The sequence below is a fragment of the Podarcis liolepis genome, assembly GCF_965112155.1.
Source record: "Podarcis liolepis genome assembly, chromosome: 4".
Taxonomy (NCBI): domain Eukaryota; kingdom Metazoa; phylum Chordata; class Lepidosauria; order Squamata; family Lacertidae; genus Podarcis; species Podarcis liolepis.
Window position 1 is genome coordinate 3,971,898 of NC_139558.1, and position 17,945 is coordinate 3,989,842.

The 17,945-nt window shown below is 40.5% G+C and overlaps 1 protein-coding gene and 1 long non-coding RNA gene across 2 annotated transcripts in view; both read right to left on the minus strand.

The window, feature by feature from the left end:
* Nucleotides 1-17,945, minus strand: part of LOC310706086 — a 1,025,148-nt gene that overhangs the window by 517,937 nt on the left and 489,266 nt on the right. The window lies entirely within an intron of this gene.
* DIAPH3 (diaphanous related formin 3) overlaps nt 1-17,945 on the minus strand; it is a 119,135-nt gene that overhangs the window by 95,211 nt on the left and 5,979 nt on the right. Inside the window, exons 5-12 of the mRNA XM_083501125.1 lie at nt 16,085-16,215; nt 13,979-14,053; nt 12,965-13,034; nt 9,569-9,705; nt 7,658-7,763; nt 4,564-4,674; nt 4,056-4,174; nt 3,646-3,762 (exon numbers count right to left, since the gene is read on the minus strand). Coding sequence (XP_083357251.1) covers nt 3,646-3,762; nt 4,056-4,174; nt 4,564-4,674; nt 7,658-7,763; nt 9,569-9,705; nt 12,965-13,034; nt 13,979-14,053; nt 16,085-16,215 — 866 coding nt within the window. The remainder of the gene's footprint in view (nt 1-3,645; nt 3,763-4,055; nt 4,175-4,563; nt 4,675-7,657; nt 7,764-9,568; nt 9,706-12,964; nt 13,035-13,978; nt 14,054-16,084; nt 16,216-17,945) is intronic.

Genomic DNA, 17,945 nt, shown 5'->3' on the forward strand with positions numbered 1-17,945 from the left:
AGGTTTTTTATTTTTTTAAGAAACTTCCTCATTTCAGAAAAAAGCACTCTTGAAGCCTGGAGGCCTGATCAAACATTACTTTCTATGACCCTAGCATTATTCTGCCTCATGTGATACATGCCAGTCCTATGTGATTTGATTTTAACAATCAAAATCTGATTTAAGATTGAACTGTTTAGTGTTACTTGCAATAATGATGCAGCTGACTATTTGTAAAGCAGAGAAGAAAAGAAAACTGCTAAGGGCCTTTTACATAGTGCTAAATTGGTTACAACCAAAGTGTCATGTCCCACTACATAAATCAGGCCAAGAGAACAATAATATGTTCACATGAAACAAGGCTCTAATGTGCGTGTTGTTGTTGTTTTTCAACATAGTCATCCATTATGATGCAGCATGTTTGACATGGATAAAGGAATGGATGATATAAAAAAAAAAATACTAGATTGCTGGATCTATAAGGGTATGATATGGCATGCATATCTGTGGCATGAAAAAGCAAAGGTCCATAAAGACTTTTTAAATTAAACTGTAAGGAGAAGCCTTTTTGTTGTATAGTCCAGGTATAAGAATCTACTTAAAGGGAAACCGCCATAGTTGCTATCCCTCATAGAGGCTTGTGCCTTTCCTCTTGCATGGGGCACTCAGCTCTAAGGCAGGCCTTGCACACAGCAAGCACAAGAAAGGCCAGCACGGCGCCTGTCTGTCTGCCCTGCCACAAGTCTGTCCATTCCTAACAGCAAGGGCTGGAGGACTGACTGACTGGCTGGCTGGCTGGCTGGGCTCCCTTACCCGCTGGCTTGCTTACTCCGAGGCCGCCTCAGCTCCTGGCAACCAGCATGCCCTAGCCAGCCCCAGAGGCACCATTCGCCTCGGGAGCTTGTAGCCAGGGCCACTGCAACAAACAGCTGTGCAATCCTTTGGGAGGCAGAGAAGTGAGAGAGCATCAGATGAGGGAGGGAAGGAAAGAGGCCAGTGTTGCGCATGGCACCCCTAACCATATGATTCAAGGCACCCCAGGGTTCCACAGCACACTGGTTGAAAACCACTGGTTTAATGGAACAAAGATCTGATTTCCTACTGGGGTTGCTTGAGTGTAATGAAAAATTGATTTCTAAAATGTATAAAATGTTAGTAGAATAGGATACTAAAGATGAACTGGTTAAGGAAAAAAATAACACAATGGACTAAAGACAAAGGCCATAATATTGATATGGCTCCTTGGAAGAAGTTATGGGGAAAGGATATGAAATTTACTGCTTTGTTATACACTAAGAGGAAAGTATCTTAAAATGATGTACAGGTGGTATTTAATGCCAAATAAACTGGCCAATATGTATAAAAATGTGTCATGTAAATACTGGAAATGTATGCAGATAGATGCATCATTCTTCCCTATGTGGTGGACATGTAAAAAAGCAAAAGGTTTTTGGGAAATGATATGTAATGAAATGAAGAAAATGTTTAAATGGGCTATTCTGAAAAGACTAGAAGCTTTTCTTAGAGGTATATTAGGGATGTATGTTCCAAAGAAGATGACCAGAATATTTATGTATGTGACAACAGCAGCTAGAATATTATAAGCATGGAAATGGAAAGAAGAGAAAGTTCCCACAAAGGAGGAGGAGCTTTTGAAAATAATGGACTATGCAGAAATGGCAAGGAGATTAAGAGAGCAAAATGATGAACTTTTTATAGAAGAATGGAGGACTTTCGTGGACTATTTTAAAAAGTATTACAGTCAAGTGAAATCACAGGCAGGAATCAAGATAAAAGCAGTATAAGAAAAATGATAAATTGTAAAAAAGAAACTTTTTGTAATGAAGATATAATGCAGTAGAAAGGGTTCGAGTATAAACACTGTGGAGGTAAGGGTGGGAAGTCCAGAAGAGACTCATTTTCTAGAATTGTCAATTGGGATTTGGCACAGAAACCACCCTGTTTGCATAACATGATGACCTCTGTCAGGAGAAAGACAGGGGCAGTGTGTCCCTGTTAATCCTCCTTGACTTTTCAGGGATACCATCAAGCACTGTATCCTCCTGGAGAGGCTATCCGAGTTGGGGGTGGATGGCCACTATTTTGCATTGGTTCGTCATACTTGGATGGCTGTCTGCAGTGGGCGATGCTTTGGGAGTGTTTTTTTGGCACCATGAGGCCTTCAATGTAGGGTCCCTCAGGGCTCAACTCTTTCCGCCATGTTACTTAATATCTACACGAAGCCTGGGTTTTGGAGTGTGTTGTCAATGGTAATCTGCTCAATTTCTCCTTTACGTCTACAGGTGCAGCAGTGGGTGATCTAGACCAATGCCTTGCCCCCTCAGGAAGGGACTGGATTAGAGCCAATAAACTGAAGCTTATTCCAGATAAGACTGAGGCGCTGTTAGTGGTGGTTCCCTAGACTGAATAGATGGGAGAAGGCCCGTTCTTGCGGGGGTTACACTCCCTTTTAAGGAGCAGGTTTGTATTTTGCAGGTGCTCCCAGATCCATTATTGTCGCTTGAGGCCCAGGTGGCCTTGCTAATGCCTTCCATCAACTTCGGCTGGTGGGTTACTGCAATGCTTTATACATGTGGTTGCCTCTGAAGATGATTTGGAAAATTCAGCTGGTGCACAATGGCCCAATTGCTCACCAAAACAGAACCGTTTGGGGGGCATACAATCCGGGCCAAATTTAAAGTGCTGGTGCTGACCTATAAAGCCTTACACAGCTCAGGACCTCAATACGTTAAGGACCGCCCCTCCCCATATGAACCAACCCAGACCTGTCCTCCAAGGCCTTCTCTATGTCCCTCCTCTCTGAGAAGTTCAGAGGGTAGCACACGAGAACAGGCCTTTTCTGGGGTGGCCCGTCTGGAATACTATCCCAAGAGAGGCTTGCCTGGCATCATCACTACATGTCTTTAGATGCCAGGCAAAAACATTTCTCTTTACCCAAGCCTTTGGTCATTAAATAATTTATGGTCTGTTAAAGGGGGACTGATATTATGATTTTTTTATTATTATGCTGCCTATTATTATGCTTTGTATTGTTTTTATGATTATGTTCCACAGAATATATTTTAAATGTTGTACACCACCCAGGAATCTTTTGATAAAGGGTAGTATATATATTGAATCAATCATTATCATCATAATCTAAGTGAAAGTTCATGTGTCACTGGAGACAGCTCAATCTTGCAAATAACTACTCAGTCTACTCATGTAACCAGAGAAGGGAACACCTGCAAATCAAGACTTCTCTTTCATGATGAGAAAAAGCACTTCCTAAAAAAATAAAATAATGGAAGGGAGCAGAGTTTTTTCATATGTCACTTTCAGAATTATATTGCTACCATGGGTAATCATGTGAATAGTTGTTTACAAGTGAGCTTGTTCCAATATATGAACTGGTTCTTAGATATGCTGGCAGCAAAGACCACCTTTCCTTGGCAAGAATATGGCCCATTTTAACTTTAGTCTAGGAAAAGCCCAGTTTCCCTTGGAATTCCTCCTCTTATCAAACTAAGTAACTTGCATCAGTTCACAAGTTATTCCCTTTTCACATGGGGGGAAAAAACATCCAGGGAAAAATTCCAGGTGGTAAACATTATACAATCTTTTATAATAAATACCTAGGTAGGAGCTATTGCAAGTTTTCCTTACCTTATAAAAGAGTCATTTCTGATCAACAAGAGATGCTGAAGTATAGAAAGAAAATAGCCTTCTGCACTTGTGTCCTTTACAGTGTTCCACACCACATTGTAAACATCATTTGCTTCAGTATCCAGGTCAAGGATGATACAGCTAATTTATATTCTAGGCCATACAAGTACTTTACTCTTTGAAAGCAAAATTTATTTTTTATTATAATTTCAACATTTAAATAACCAAGCTGAGATGTGTAAGTTAAGCACAGCTACTTCATGTGTTTGGCCCAAACTGCCTTCCCTGCTCGCCCGGACCCATAGTCCTGGAACAACATGCACACTCTCATTTTCTACATCAGCACCTCTTACTTCCATTTAAAATGGAAAAAAGGCATTTTGGGTTCTCTGTCCTCTTTCAAAGGATATTCAAAGTCCAATCTGATATCTTCTAAACGATGGGAAAATTCAATCATGTCTTCTTCTGTATGTTCACAGAACACTTTTAGTTGAATATCCAAAGCATCATTCTTTAAGCATTTCAGTTGCTGCAGCAGGAAGGGAGAATACAATAGTGCTTAATTAATGACTGTGTATAAATATAAGTTATTCTGAACAAAATCCAATTTTTAACATAGCAAGGGATTTATTTGGGAGAATTTACATTAATTATTCAAATAAACAAATGATATATTTTAAAATTTGGAATACATTACATAAAACAAAGCTGGTACTAAAGATTATTTTCATCTATACATTTGTGGATCAATTTTTATATGTAATCTTTCATTCTCTGTCTTAATAAATTACACCAAAAGGGGCTTAACACAACTTTTCCTCAGCCAAGAAAAATAAACTAATTTAAATATTAATTATCTCTCTCTCTTACACACACACACACACACACACACACACACACACACTATAGGGGACTTACTGGCACTTGCTCTTTCAATCCACAACGCATAAATTCATTTCTAATGTGGAGTCTGAAGTCCAAATCATCAGGAAACGTAACTAGTGCATTGATCAGCTGCATACAGGCTACCTGCAAGAAAAATAATATTTCAGAAGAAAACAGACCAAACAATACTAAATTGCATGTGCTCAGCTTACAACCATTTATGACTTGATATTTTATGACTTGATATTTTATTACTAAGAGCACAGGAGTATCAAGTCGCCATGACATGCAACCCAGTGTGCTACTTGTTAAATATTGCTAAAGAGTATCTAAATCAGGGTGATCCAACGGACGGCCCTTTTTTGGCAGCCCTCAACAACATGACACACTCACGCCCTCAGCCCTCATGCTGCCTTCCCAAAGCCAGGTAAGGAGATTCTGCGCTTTAGGAAGAAGGCATGAGGACTCTCGTATGGTCCAGGAGTCCTCCCACCTTCTTCCCAAAGCCTAGTTAGTGCTTTCCCAGCTTTGGGAATGAGGTGGGAGGGCTCTAGGACTGCCAGAGTCTTGTGGTTCCTTCCCAAAGCTCAGCACCTGGCTTAGGGAAGGCAGTGTGAAGGCTTAGGAGGTGTGTGTCAAATTTTGGCCTCGCTCCTGCCCCTTGCGTGACAAGGCAGTGTGTGGTCTACAGGTTACGTGTCAAAGTACTCTTGCAGCCCACTTGGCATGAAACTTTGGGCCACTTTGATCCAAATCATTTTAGATGACTACTGCATATATGTTAGACTCAATAGGACACAACCAACACATCTGGAAATGTATGCCAACATAAACCAATAGCCTACCAGTTCAAACAACAAAAGATGAATAAAACAATTTAATTTTTCACCCATGTCCTCTCTCTATATATATACATATATTACAAAAAAATATACCGTATTTTTCTGTGTATAAGACGCCCCGTATTTTTTTGAACCCGAAATTAAGAAATCAGTATTTTAAACATCAAACAGAACAACTTTTTTTTTTCATTTAGAGTGCCAGGGAGAGCTCCTGCTCTGCCTAACCTGGCTTGTCGCAGTGGTCTGCACTGGTTGGCGGAAGTGGTAAGTGAAATGACAGGCGGTTCTTCATGGCGCCTGCAGTGGGTTTCTTTAATCTGGCAAAATGTCCAGGGTTTTTTTGTGCCGAGTAGGTGCATGCCCTTTGAATGGAAACTGGGAGTGGAGCCTGTCAGGCGGTAGGACCCTGTGGGTGAGAGTTGAAGTGTCTTGTTTGTGAGTGTGTGAGAGAGATTCAGAGAGGGGAAAGTAAGAGAGGCTGGAGGAACTGGGAGCAGCAGCGGTGACAACGGCAACACGTCAAGTATGAGATGCCTGGGCAGCCGTGCTGCTCTACTGAGGCTGCGAAGGAAGCACTGCATAAGAGACAAGGAGCTGCTGGCTGCCTCTCTGGCCCACGTCGCATCTCCATTCATAGCCAATGCAGGCAGCAGCTTAATGGACTGATTCCCTCCAAGACCAGCAAGGAGGCAGCAGCGGAGGCCGGCAACCGCAGCTGCAGCCCACCTAGGTCTCAGCTCCAGGGCCTGCTCAGCCCTCTTTCAGTTGTGTGGGGGGGGGCGTCCCCCTTTTCGGTGCATTGTCTTGAGTGCCTTTTCCAAGCCACGTTGCACTCTCACCCTTTCGGTGGTTGTTTGTTTGTTTGCAAACCTCCCATTGCAAAAGTGACCCTCCTCATTCTCCCTTGCAGGCTTTAGTTGAGCATTGTGTGTGTGTGCTTCCCCTCCTAAATAATACCTTGAAATACCCCAGGCTTCCTATGCTACTTGTAAGTAGTGTTTTTCTTAACCATCTATGAATAAGACAACCCCCAATTTCTGACTAAAAAAAAATTAGCAAAAAAAATCATCTTCTACATGGAAAAATATGGTATATATATTTTTACCTTGTATGCTACACATAGAATGTATGTAAATTCTTAATAAATTTCACACATCACAGTAAACCTACACATTAGTACAAAGTTTCCTTTAAATCAGGAGTGGGGAACCTTTTTCAACCTAAGGGCCACATTTTCTTACAGCCAACCTTCCAGGATCCACATGACTGCAATGGGCGAGGCCAAAACAGGTGAGGTCAGAGCTGGTGCACACCCACCCATAGGCAAATACCCATTACAAAATGCATGTAAGAGCAGTTGCCCAAGTTTGCTTTCTTCCTCCTCCCCCAGTACCATTTCTTTTTCTGTTACAGAAGTCTGAGGGTGCTGCTATTGATCTCTGGGAGCTTTTTGCAGCCGAAGGGCAGGATAAAATACTTCAAAATAAATGCAGCACAAGCCATATGCAGTTTCTCATACTCTCTCATGAAGCACTCAGGCTTCAAAAAACAGTTTGGCTTTTTTCTTTTTTATATTAAACATCTATCTTTTTATTACATTTATTAAATTTCAAACCTAATTGCTGGAAGAGGGGGATATTCATATATTGCAGCTGTGGAGGAGAGGGTTAGCTCAGCCAATAAGCATCAACAACAGCCTTCCATTGGCACCAACACAGGCTGTCTTAAAGTTAATTGCCAATGCAAGAGAAGGTGGGTGTTCAGTAAGCTACACACCGTAACATTCTTACAACAGGAGAAAAAAGCTTTTGCAGTTCTAAATCCAACACCCCAAAGACCATTAGCCATTAAGATAAAAAGCCCAACCACTATTCAGCTATGTATTTTTTCAGACCAAGTATGTTATCTGAGCATATAAGACTTTTAGTGCACATGTTCCACAGTACTTCAAACCCCCAAACTCCATAACACTTGGGAAAATATGAACTTCTGGTTTTGCTTTTTAAAAAATCCATCACTATTGGTCTCAGGAAAAGGTAGCTTTTCCAAGTGGTACAGTAGATTGCAACATGTTACTAATGTTGCACATAAGCTCTAACATCCTAAATCATCATCATAATAGAGCCATAATAGAGCCACAAATCAATACAATTGATTGCGCAGAAATGTCACTGTCTGCCCATCTACAAATAGAACTGGTACATATACCCCACCCTAGCTTTATTTTTAGTCTTCCTTAGACGCTGCCTCTGCTATAAAAAAAAGCACACAAACTTATCATTTACTTGCAGATGGATGGAATTCCCCTGAAGACCTTCCACAATGGGACAAAATCTGTCAATGTTTTTCTCTTCTGCTGCTGTAGTCAAAGCGTCCAAAATTTTTTCAAGGCTATAACATGAAAAACCAAATAAATAATTTATATTTACCAATAAAAAGAAATGGATTATAATAGCATAAAACTAATTTTAAAGCAATTTTTTTATTTAATGTCCTTAAAGCAAGTTTGAGGAGGACTATGCATACAGAATTCTATATAAAGATTACCAACTGGAATGGAATCTTCTCTATAATCTATTTATTATTACTTATTATCACCATCATCATTTATTATTATTATTATTAATTACTATTACAGTGGTACCTCGGGTTAAGAACTTAATTCGTTCTGGAGGTCCGTTCTTAACCTGAAACTGTTCTTAACCTGAGGTATCACTTTAGCTAATGGGGCTTCCCGCTACCACGCGATTTCTGTTCTCATCCTGAAGCAAAGTTCTTAACCCGAGGTACTTCTTCCAGGTTAGCTGCGTCTGTAACCTGAAGCGTCTGCAACCCGAGGTACCACTGTACTACTACTACTACGATTTGTATGCCGCCCTTTATTCAAAGATCACAGAGCAGTTTACACTACAAAAATACCCAACTTAGTAACAAACAAAAACAATACCCACCCACCCACAGTTTAAAAGGCCAGATTGTTTAGGAGACTTGGGAGAATTCCCCACCAGCTGAAGTTTCCAAACCGTCCTCAGAGGCAGCCCCATGTATAACATGTTCCAATAGTCTAACCTAGATTACCAGAGCATAGACAACATATGTTAGGTTATTCCTGCCCTGACAGGGGTGCAGCTGGGCCACTAGTCGAAGCCAATGAAAGGCTCTCTGCACCACCAAGAACACTGGAGCCACAAGTGGGCTCTACGAAGTGGGAAAGTGCACTCATGTGATTGTTTCAATGGCCTGAACCATTTGGATGTTCTACAAGTCAGCCCGGGCTTCAACAAGTGTGCCAGTCACATCAACCAGGGCCCTCTGGAAACCAACTGAATCCATCAGCCTCTGAGGGCTGGCACAGTCACAGTCACTAACTGCCTGTGCAGTGTACCCCTTACCAGGCATGCCCCACCCCTACACCACACCTCCCCTTGCCCAGAGCCACTGTAATTGGAGTCCCCCTGCTCTCTGCAGTTCCTATCTTCCCATACACATCTTACCTCCCTTAATATAAACAAACAAACCCAAATAAAAAACACACAAATTTAAAAGCAATTAATTTTTTTTAAAAAAAACATTTTAAACAAATAAGGCAAGGCCATCACCAGAGAAGGTGATGTTACGGGGGGGAGGGGTGATTGCCCTTGCCTCCTCCTGAAGCCATTTCCCACAAAGGGACAACCCCCCCATTGGACCATGTATTGATATAGCCCACAATTCCTTGGTAGATTGAGCCCAGATGGGCTCTCAATCGTTCAGTCAGCAGGGGGTGAGATGGGGGAGGCTTCCCTCTGCCAGCCAAAGGTGCAAAAAGGCTGGCTTTCTTAAGAGAAGGAGGAATTCCAGCAGTTATGGAAGAGGGCCTGCTAAACAGCTCACCTCCTCCACTGATGGTCTCTGGCTGCTGCCACCTTTGAGAGCGAAGCACCAGTTCCCTAGCTTTAACCCTTGTGATTGTACAGATGTTTGTAAAACAGGTCTCTATTCTGTACATCTTGGCAAAGCCTTGTTTGCAAACACCACCAAAACAATGTGTGCTAATGGATCAAGCTTTCCGTGCATTGTTTAAAAATGCTTACTGCCAAGGTATTGGTATTTTCAAGATTAAACTTTAGGTCTCAATACAACCATTTCCAATTAACAACTTTCACCTACTTACTTCTAAGTCACCAACCAACTTAGATATTCAGTGCTGTACTTACATGTTTTCCTCTCCAACAATACATATTGCAGAAAGAAGTTTAACTATATCAGTCATCATGCTGATTTGTTTAGGATCAATTGCTTTAGCCAGTAATGAAAAGCTTCTCTCTTCACCCATTATTCTTTCCAAACCATACTGGACAAAACAAAAAGTGATAGTTAACAGAAAGAAGGCAAGTGCCATCCATTTATAAAAAGAGTAATTTTTATTAGTTTATCAATTCTCCTAGCCACTTTCAAAATACAAATATTCCAGGTAGGCAGGACTGCACACTACTCAAATGACTGAAAAACTACCATGTAGTATTTTGTTGAAGCACTCATACAAAAACCTTATAGCAATAAGAATAAAATAACAAGGAAGAATACACAAGTGGAAATTTGCTTAGGCTCTTACAATTCTCAGAATATTTACCGTATTGGCCTGAATATACCGTATTTTTTGCACCATAACACTCACTTTTTTCCTCCTATAAAGTAAGGGGAAATGTCTGTGCATGTTATGCAGGGAATGCCTACGGGTGGCATGCCTACAGATTTTCCTCCTCTAAAAACTATGTGCGTGTTATGGTCGGGTGCGTGTTATAGAGCGAAAAATACGGTAAGTCTTTTCTTTTCCAAATTCTGACCATGAACCGTTAAAAGAGCAGCTAAAATTTGCGACCTTGCAAAAATTGGCTTTTACGATAACACTGCTGAAACAAACATATAGTAAAATGGAATGGGTGTGAGAGCCTGTGGAATTTTAAGGGAGTGGTATATATTGGGTAGTTTTCTTTTCTCCCCTGCCCCGAATTTTAAAGGTGTGGCTTATTTGCAGACGCAGCTTATATTCGGGCCAATACGGTAATACTCAGCCACACTATACACACCCTTGACATTACTCACACACAGTAAACTTAATACTACAGGCATACACGCAGTCTAATAATTGCCTAATACCGCCACACTGTGTCCTTCCACATCTGTCGCTAAGCCTTGCATGCTCAGTTTTTTAAAGAACCTGGATATTGTATGTGTGCTATCATACATGTGGGATGGAATGGGGGACATCCCCACTTACGCACATCCAAGTGATGCAAGTAGGGGGCCGGAATGCAACCCTGTAGTGGAAATGCGGAAGAGAATTGTATTTTGAGGAGGTGGCATGTCGCTTTCCCTTTAACATCCCCAGTTTGAGGTCTGCTGGGTTCTCACCTGTCAGGAGTTTATTGGGTTCTTCTGTGTTGCAAGTGCTGGCTGGATGCCGGCTGCAGGTAGTGGGAGACTCTCAGCCGCTCTGTATTAATCATGAGTAATGCCAGGTGCACTTGATTGCATCAAGGCAGGCTATGAAAGCCATAGGTGGGAGGGGCCCGGTGAGCTTCTGCCCAGACCAAAGGACCTGATGATGGGACACCGACGGTCGGGGTATTTTTCCTGCTGGGGCTCCAGGCAGCTGAAGGGGAGATTGGGTAGCCCGTCGGGTATGTTTTATGTTATGCTTTGTATACCTGCTAATGCTTTGTATGCCTGTTAATAAAACTGTTCTTGTTCCCCTTCCACCTCCTCATTCCTTTTGTGCTGATATCCTTGGAAAGAACTGTTGTATTTGGCAGCACAAACCCCCATATAAGTGGGAATTCCTGTATCCCACAGCGGAGCCACAGAAAGAATGTGGTTGGTCAATGCAGCCATGGACTCAAAAAGGTTGAAAACCACTGTCGTAGGCAAATGACTAATTTGCAACATTCAATATTTTTACACAATCCCATCGTTTCACGTCCATTCTTTGGCTTTACATGTTTCATTTTCATATGCATCATCTGCTATCTGTGTAAGCACATAAAGTTACTTTTTCATAAATATACTCTGTATGTGCCAACTGATTTACTCCTAACTGCCATATGTAAATTTTAAGTGAATATTTAGTAGGAAGTGAAACAGATACAGTATCTTCTGCTGCTTTTGGAGCATGCGTAGGGTCTTATATAGAAACAATGCTGTCCTGCAGAAAGGAAACTGGACTCGGATTTAAAATAAATGTGTTAGTTTCAGTGTGTAAATGTTGAAGTTTGATTCTACCAGTGCCACTGGTATGCCACAGGGAAACATGACAGAGTATGGGTTGTTGTGATGTCAAACCTGGGCTCGTGGTTTCTTTCTAAATAAAGCACAATTGCAAGCCAAGGTTGGTCTTGGATTATCACATGTTGTTTGTTTGGAGAAAGACAAACCATGAGTCTGGTTCAGATATCACAACAAGTCCAAATCTGGCTTGCTTCCTGGTGAAACAACAACAGTTGTAGTGGGAGAGGAGCAAAGCAAGCATTTTATTAGCTGCACATGCCAGAATCAGTATCAGTTCTATAAAATGAGCTTGTTCTGAAATGGGTCCAATAAAGATGGTACAGCAACTGTAAATAAAAAATGCTACAGAAAAGATAATAGACATCAACCTTGAAGGGAGTCTTGAAGGCCGCTCCCTGCAAGGCCTTCTCCACCTGGCCTAGAGGACAGGGCCCAGACTCTCCCAGCTCTACTAAAGAGGCTCCTGGTCAGACCAGAGGGACATTACGATGCCTGACAAAAAATCCTAATTATTGGATTATTTTGCCCCATCTTTTTGTGCCTGCCAAACAGCCGTGTCATGCTTATGATAATATTTTGTTTTCTTGTTAATTATGCTGTTTTAAATGCGCCTTTTATATTTGACTTCACTTAGCAATTTTTTTGGAAATGTTTAAGGTAATTTTTGTTAACTTTGTGTTAAATATGTATTCTGTAGTTGACTTCCTTTGTAATGTTCTATTTTGAAATATTTAAGGCAATATTTTAGTTTTCTGTCAATCATGTTGCTTTGACTGTATACTCTATATTTGACTTTCTTCAGAAATGGATTGTTTTATTGATGTTTTAATATGCTGTAAACTGCTTTGAGATTTTTCTTTAAAATATAAAGCAGTATAGAAATGAAATGAATATTCCATCATCATCATCATCATCATCATCATCATCACTACTACTACTACTGCAGTACTTTTAAGCCACTGGCATAGGCATAGCTTTCTGTTAGGCATGACAACAGTTAAACCATAACATACCAGATATTGACCCCAACAAGAACTGAACATAGGATTGCAGCTTCAATTTGTGTATCTAGTTATGTAAGTGCCAGTAGAATCAAGGATATAAGACAAAGGTTGGCATGTCACTTAACAACTGTTAACAACAACTATCTTTATTACGGTCCAGAGACCCAACAAAACAGACAACTGTTAACAGTATCAGTTATGTGTGTTTATACTTCATTTCTTCTTGAAATGAAAGCGTCACTGAGTTTAATAGGGCTTATTTCCAAGTAACCAAGTACTGTATACGACAGCAGTCTTAAATAAGCAAATGACGTTGCTAACCTTATTATTCATAAAGGCCTTCAAGCACTGTATGATCTTGTGCTGTAACTTCTTCAGAATTTGTTCCTGTCTGAAACAAATTAAGGACAAGAAATTTATATCATAATGCAAGCTATTCTACTCTTACTGAGGAGTGTATTAGGGCTGGGCAATATCTGCTTTTCAACATTGTGATGTATCACCAGCAAAGCATCACAATATAGTGATATATCACAATGTCTGAAAATGAGGAGGAAGGAGGACTTCAAAGTGGTTTGAGCTAGTTCAGTACAGTAGCCAGTTAACCCTCCATAGCTCATTTACACCACAATGCAGCTCCCATCTGCACCAATGGGACAGCATACACTGACAGCACAGCATCGCCTTGCCTAAGCACCTCACCGCCCCCAAGCAGACACACCAGCTCCCTCCTAGCCTACCCCATGGCCATTGCCACCTCACTGCGTTCCCAACAGCTCCAGCACCACAGCCAGCCCCACTACTTCCATCTTGCAAGCAGCGACTTGAAGGGAAATGGGCACCGTCACCACCAATCAACCATGAAGGTACAGGGCCGGAGGTGAGGAAAAGGAGCCAGCGCTGCTGCTACTGCTGTTCCCCACATGCTCCCATCACAGGGGCTTGCAGGAGGCACCACGTGTGAGGCAGAAGGGAGGGAGGAGCAGCCCACTTGCTCAGCCGAAGAAATGATGGGCGGGCAAGCAGCGAGCACAGCACAAAGCACAAGAGGTAGGTGCAAGCACGCTGCCACCCCCAACCCCACTCCAGTATCTTTGGGGATGGCTGGCTGGGCTGTGGAGGGAGGGAGCGGGTCTTGAGTGGCCCTGCTGGGCTTGTTGAGGATTGAGGAGGACATGCCTGAAACGCTGGCAACACCTGCTGGCATTCATGGTATATTGCCTGGCCTAAAATTGTGAAAGCATTGCCGCAATGCAGGTTTCAAAACTTGGTTTGGGCGATGAATCAATACATCACCCAGGCCTAGACTGTATATTTGTAGAAAAAAAATCTTACTGCTTTGCTTCAACCAATCTTTCCAAGATGTCCAGTAGTAATCCAAGTCCTTCATGTCCAAAGTTCTCAACCCAACTGCAAGTATTAAGAGGTGGTGAAAGACATTTTGAATATTGTATCAATTAGGTGACCTTTTATTTCAAGCAATTACTATAGTTATATAAAAAGAGATAGCGTCAAGAGCTCAGAATCCTTTCCCTGTGCTGGGCAGCAAGACACCCACAGACCAGGAGGCACAGATTTTTGCAGGCCAGTTTGATTTCTAGATTGGAATGTTAGTCTTGGTTTTGAGAAAGAAATGTCAGGTTTACATCTCCCGGCTCAACTATTTATTTATTTATTTTCATTCTTTATAGGGGCTGTAGAGCTTGTAATCTAGACCAGGACTATGGTGTGGGACAGTGGGGGTTAACCCACACCACCATCTCCACTTAAATGTGTCCCTTCCTCCCACAGATACTTATTTCCTCTATGTGATGATACATTTTTTCCCAATCATGGCAAGTCACAACTAAGCAGAGATATTTTGCTGCAAGAAAGCAGAGCACAAGGTCTCTATCCTATGCTGCAGTCACAATCTGGGCTGGGGCTTCCACAGCCTCTTTTTTGTGCAAGGCAATTATCAGGCGTTGCTAATTGTTTCCAATATAACCCACAATGATTAGTGGGTCTTGGGCAAGTTAGTTTCCAACAGCAGCAAACTATGCAAGTGAATAATTACAGTACATACCCTGCACAACATTTTGACTGCTGTTCATGAGCTAATGTTTGGTACCAAAAGAAAAAAACAAATGTAGATGTATATAGCTGAAATTCAAAAAACAAGACAGCAGCAAAAAAGTTGAGAAAAGAAGAAAAAACCCCTCAAATAATATACAATTAAATACAGTATAACCACAGAAAATAGAAAAATGATTTTTGAAAAACAGACAACGAAAAACAGACAAAAGTATGCTTATGTATGATTAACACCAATGTATCATTTTGACCAAATGTTTTTCAACCAAGCACCAAACCTTTTTAGTGATACAATGCTTCCTATGTACACACAGACACAAACATGGGAAACTAAATTTCTTAGCCTAATGTGCCAAATATTTTAACCATGTAAAACAGCTGTCACATCCTTAGGAAATACAAGTTTTAACAGCACTGAAAATCTTTACACATCTAAACTCCCCATGTGGCACCACTCAAAAATAGGCAAAGACTTGCAGGCAACCTGTATGATATTTGAGAGAGGGGTGTGTGTTTCATATATCATTTCCCAACTTGTTTACTGCTGTTTGGTATCAACTTATCTGCACATGGATAAGGAGGATTCATGCTTTATAGTAAGAATGCCGATCATGCAGCATTAATATTGCAGCTCTGCTCAACATCTCTTCTCAGTAGCCCTACTGTGGGACACAAATAGTTGACACAGAAAGCGCCTCGAAAAGGTGCATAGACAATGCTAGAGAATAAGTTCTGAAATGCGTGAACATTTAGTGTTCATAAATGACTCTAAACAATTTATATGTAGACATTGCCATAAAACATCGCAGCTAGTATTAAAACTGTTGATTTAATCAAATTCTAATTTTAGTTCAAGAGACCTTTTGGCAACATCATAATGATATGGAGATTAATTTAGTATCCAGTGAATGAGCAACACAGATGAACTACACGAGCAGCATAGCAATGCACACACAGGAGAATCATTGAGCTGCTATAAAACAAAAGCACCATCTTTTCTCTGGATCACAACACAAACTGTAGTCACTTGTTCCTACTTTAAAGTCCAATTCTGCTATCCCTACAACTTCAGCAAAAATATTAGACATGCAACTTCATATTTCTAATACCACTTGTATATATTTACAGGGGGAAAACAACAAGACATCTAGGAAAGGCATTTGGAGGAAAGTGACTACCACTGATATTCAGAGATCAAGATTCTGGAGAAACTCTACCTTAAAGTCATAAACACACCTTGTAAAACACAACACCTTATAAAATTTACTAATTTACTTTTGTTTACTGAAGGAAAATGGTCATATAGAAATACAGCAATACACCTTTTTTTTTAAGAAAAAAGAACAACTTTTGAACTACTTGAATTACCTGACAGGATTACTAGTCAATGACACGCGGAGGGATTCTAAGCAACCAACAAGTTTTTCATCTACTGTTCCTGATTTCAGTTCATATATGAACTCCTGTGGTGAAATCACCTTGCTACTCTTGAGGCACCCCTGCAAGGAAAGTAATACTTGCTCAATATCTCAGTTCACTGCATTTTACCAGTTACAATTCACAAGCATCTCATTAAACTACTAACTTTTAGAGAAACTCAGTGTTTAACTAAAGCAATTTTCTAGCTAGTTTAAAATCATAAAATATGAAGAATGTATAACTTAGAAAGCTGGAATATAGATGCAATAAAATATATAATTTAAAATTATATCTAGCTGATAGAAATTAAGCAATTACACATGGTACATAGTATTACTTGGAGAGAATTACATGTTTAAAGTTAACTACCTCCTTACATTTATACAAGTAGTTGTTTTTTTTAAATAAAAAAATGTATTTATAGCCTGCCCTACATTACAATAGATTCCAGGTTGGGGTACAGAAATTACATAAAATTAACTAAAAACAACTAACCATAAAGCAACACATAATGGTCACTAACACTTTTAAAACTACTAGATTGGGTACTCACTCTAAGAACAAATACACTAATCTTCTGCAAGTGCCTCCCTAATGTATCCTCCCAAACATGCTAGCTTGGCATGTGCTGGAGGACCTGCAGTACAGAACAAACTGAAACGTGTCATTACCCACCTGCATACTGAGCAGTATACAATTTAAAATTAAAACTCAATACAAACATATTAAATTCTATATTTTAAAAAATGAATACTTATCTAATACACTGTGGCCACAACTGCATCAAGCTGGGCAGAATGATGCCCAGCCCTTTGCAGCAGCTTTTTAAAAATGCAACAAAAGCCATATGGATTTCATGAGCAAAGGTTGCTGTATTTATAGTTTCCCCCGGATGCTATATCTATAGTAGCCTCCAGATGCTGGATCTGCAGCAAGGGGCAAAGGTGGCTCTTTTGCCAGTTTATCGGGAAGCCATATTGTTGAAGACAGGTTAAGGTATTCGCCAGGTCCTAGTGGGACCTTGCACAGCAGGGGAACCTGATGCATTTCTGAATATAGGTACATTTAAATGCCTTTAAGGCACAGGTTGTTCATTTTGAAAAGACTCTGGAAGCTAACTGAATTGAAGAGTCTTTACCAATACTGGTTTGTCTTTCAAACCTTATGAATCCCCTGTGTTTTGGGGAGGAGGGACCTATAAGGACATGTAAATAGGTCTCTGGACACAGGAGGGTTTACAACTTGGGTATTCCCTAGATCTTAATCTAGCCTCTTTTCTTTTTTCTTTTTGAGAGATCTTTACTTTTGGCCCTAGTTTCCACTAAGACATCTGTGAGAGCACCATTTCAGGGAGCAAGACCAAATTGGAATTAAAGGTTGAATCCACTCCATTCCTAGGCAATAGAAATAGACAACCTAGGAAACTGTACTGAACAGCTTTGTCCTCTCTTCTTTCAATAGTTGCTTCTTTCTGCTTCATTCTGCCTTGTCCTACCCAAACAAAACTAAATTGCCATGACTGATAGTTACTGGGCAAACTAAAGCAATTCATCAGATGAAAATGAAACACACCTGTTTGGTAGATAAAGTGTTGTAAATCATTCATACTTCATTTAAATGAAAGAGGCACTGTTTTCAATTTCTAAAAATAGCAGAACTAACAAACTTACATTCAGATTTAATAGTAGCCTAAATAGCCAGGAGTACCTTTTACCAACTATAGCTAGTGTACCAATAGGGTTAGCCTAGCTGTGGAAATTCCTGAATTGATAACCTCAAAACTTGATTATTGCAAGGCTCTCTATGTGGG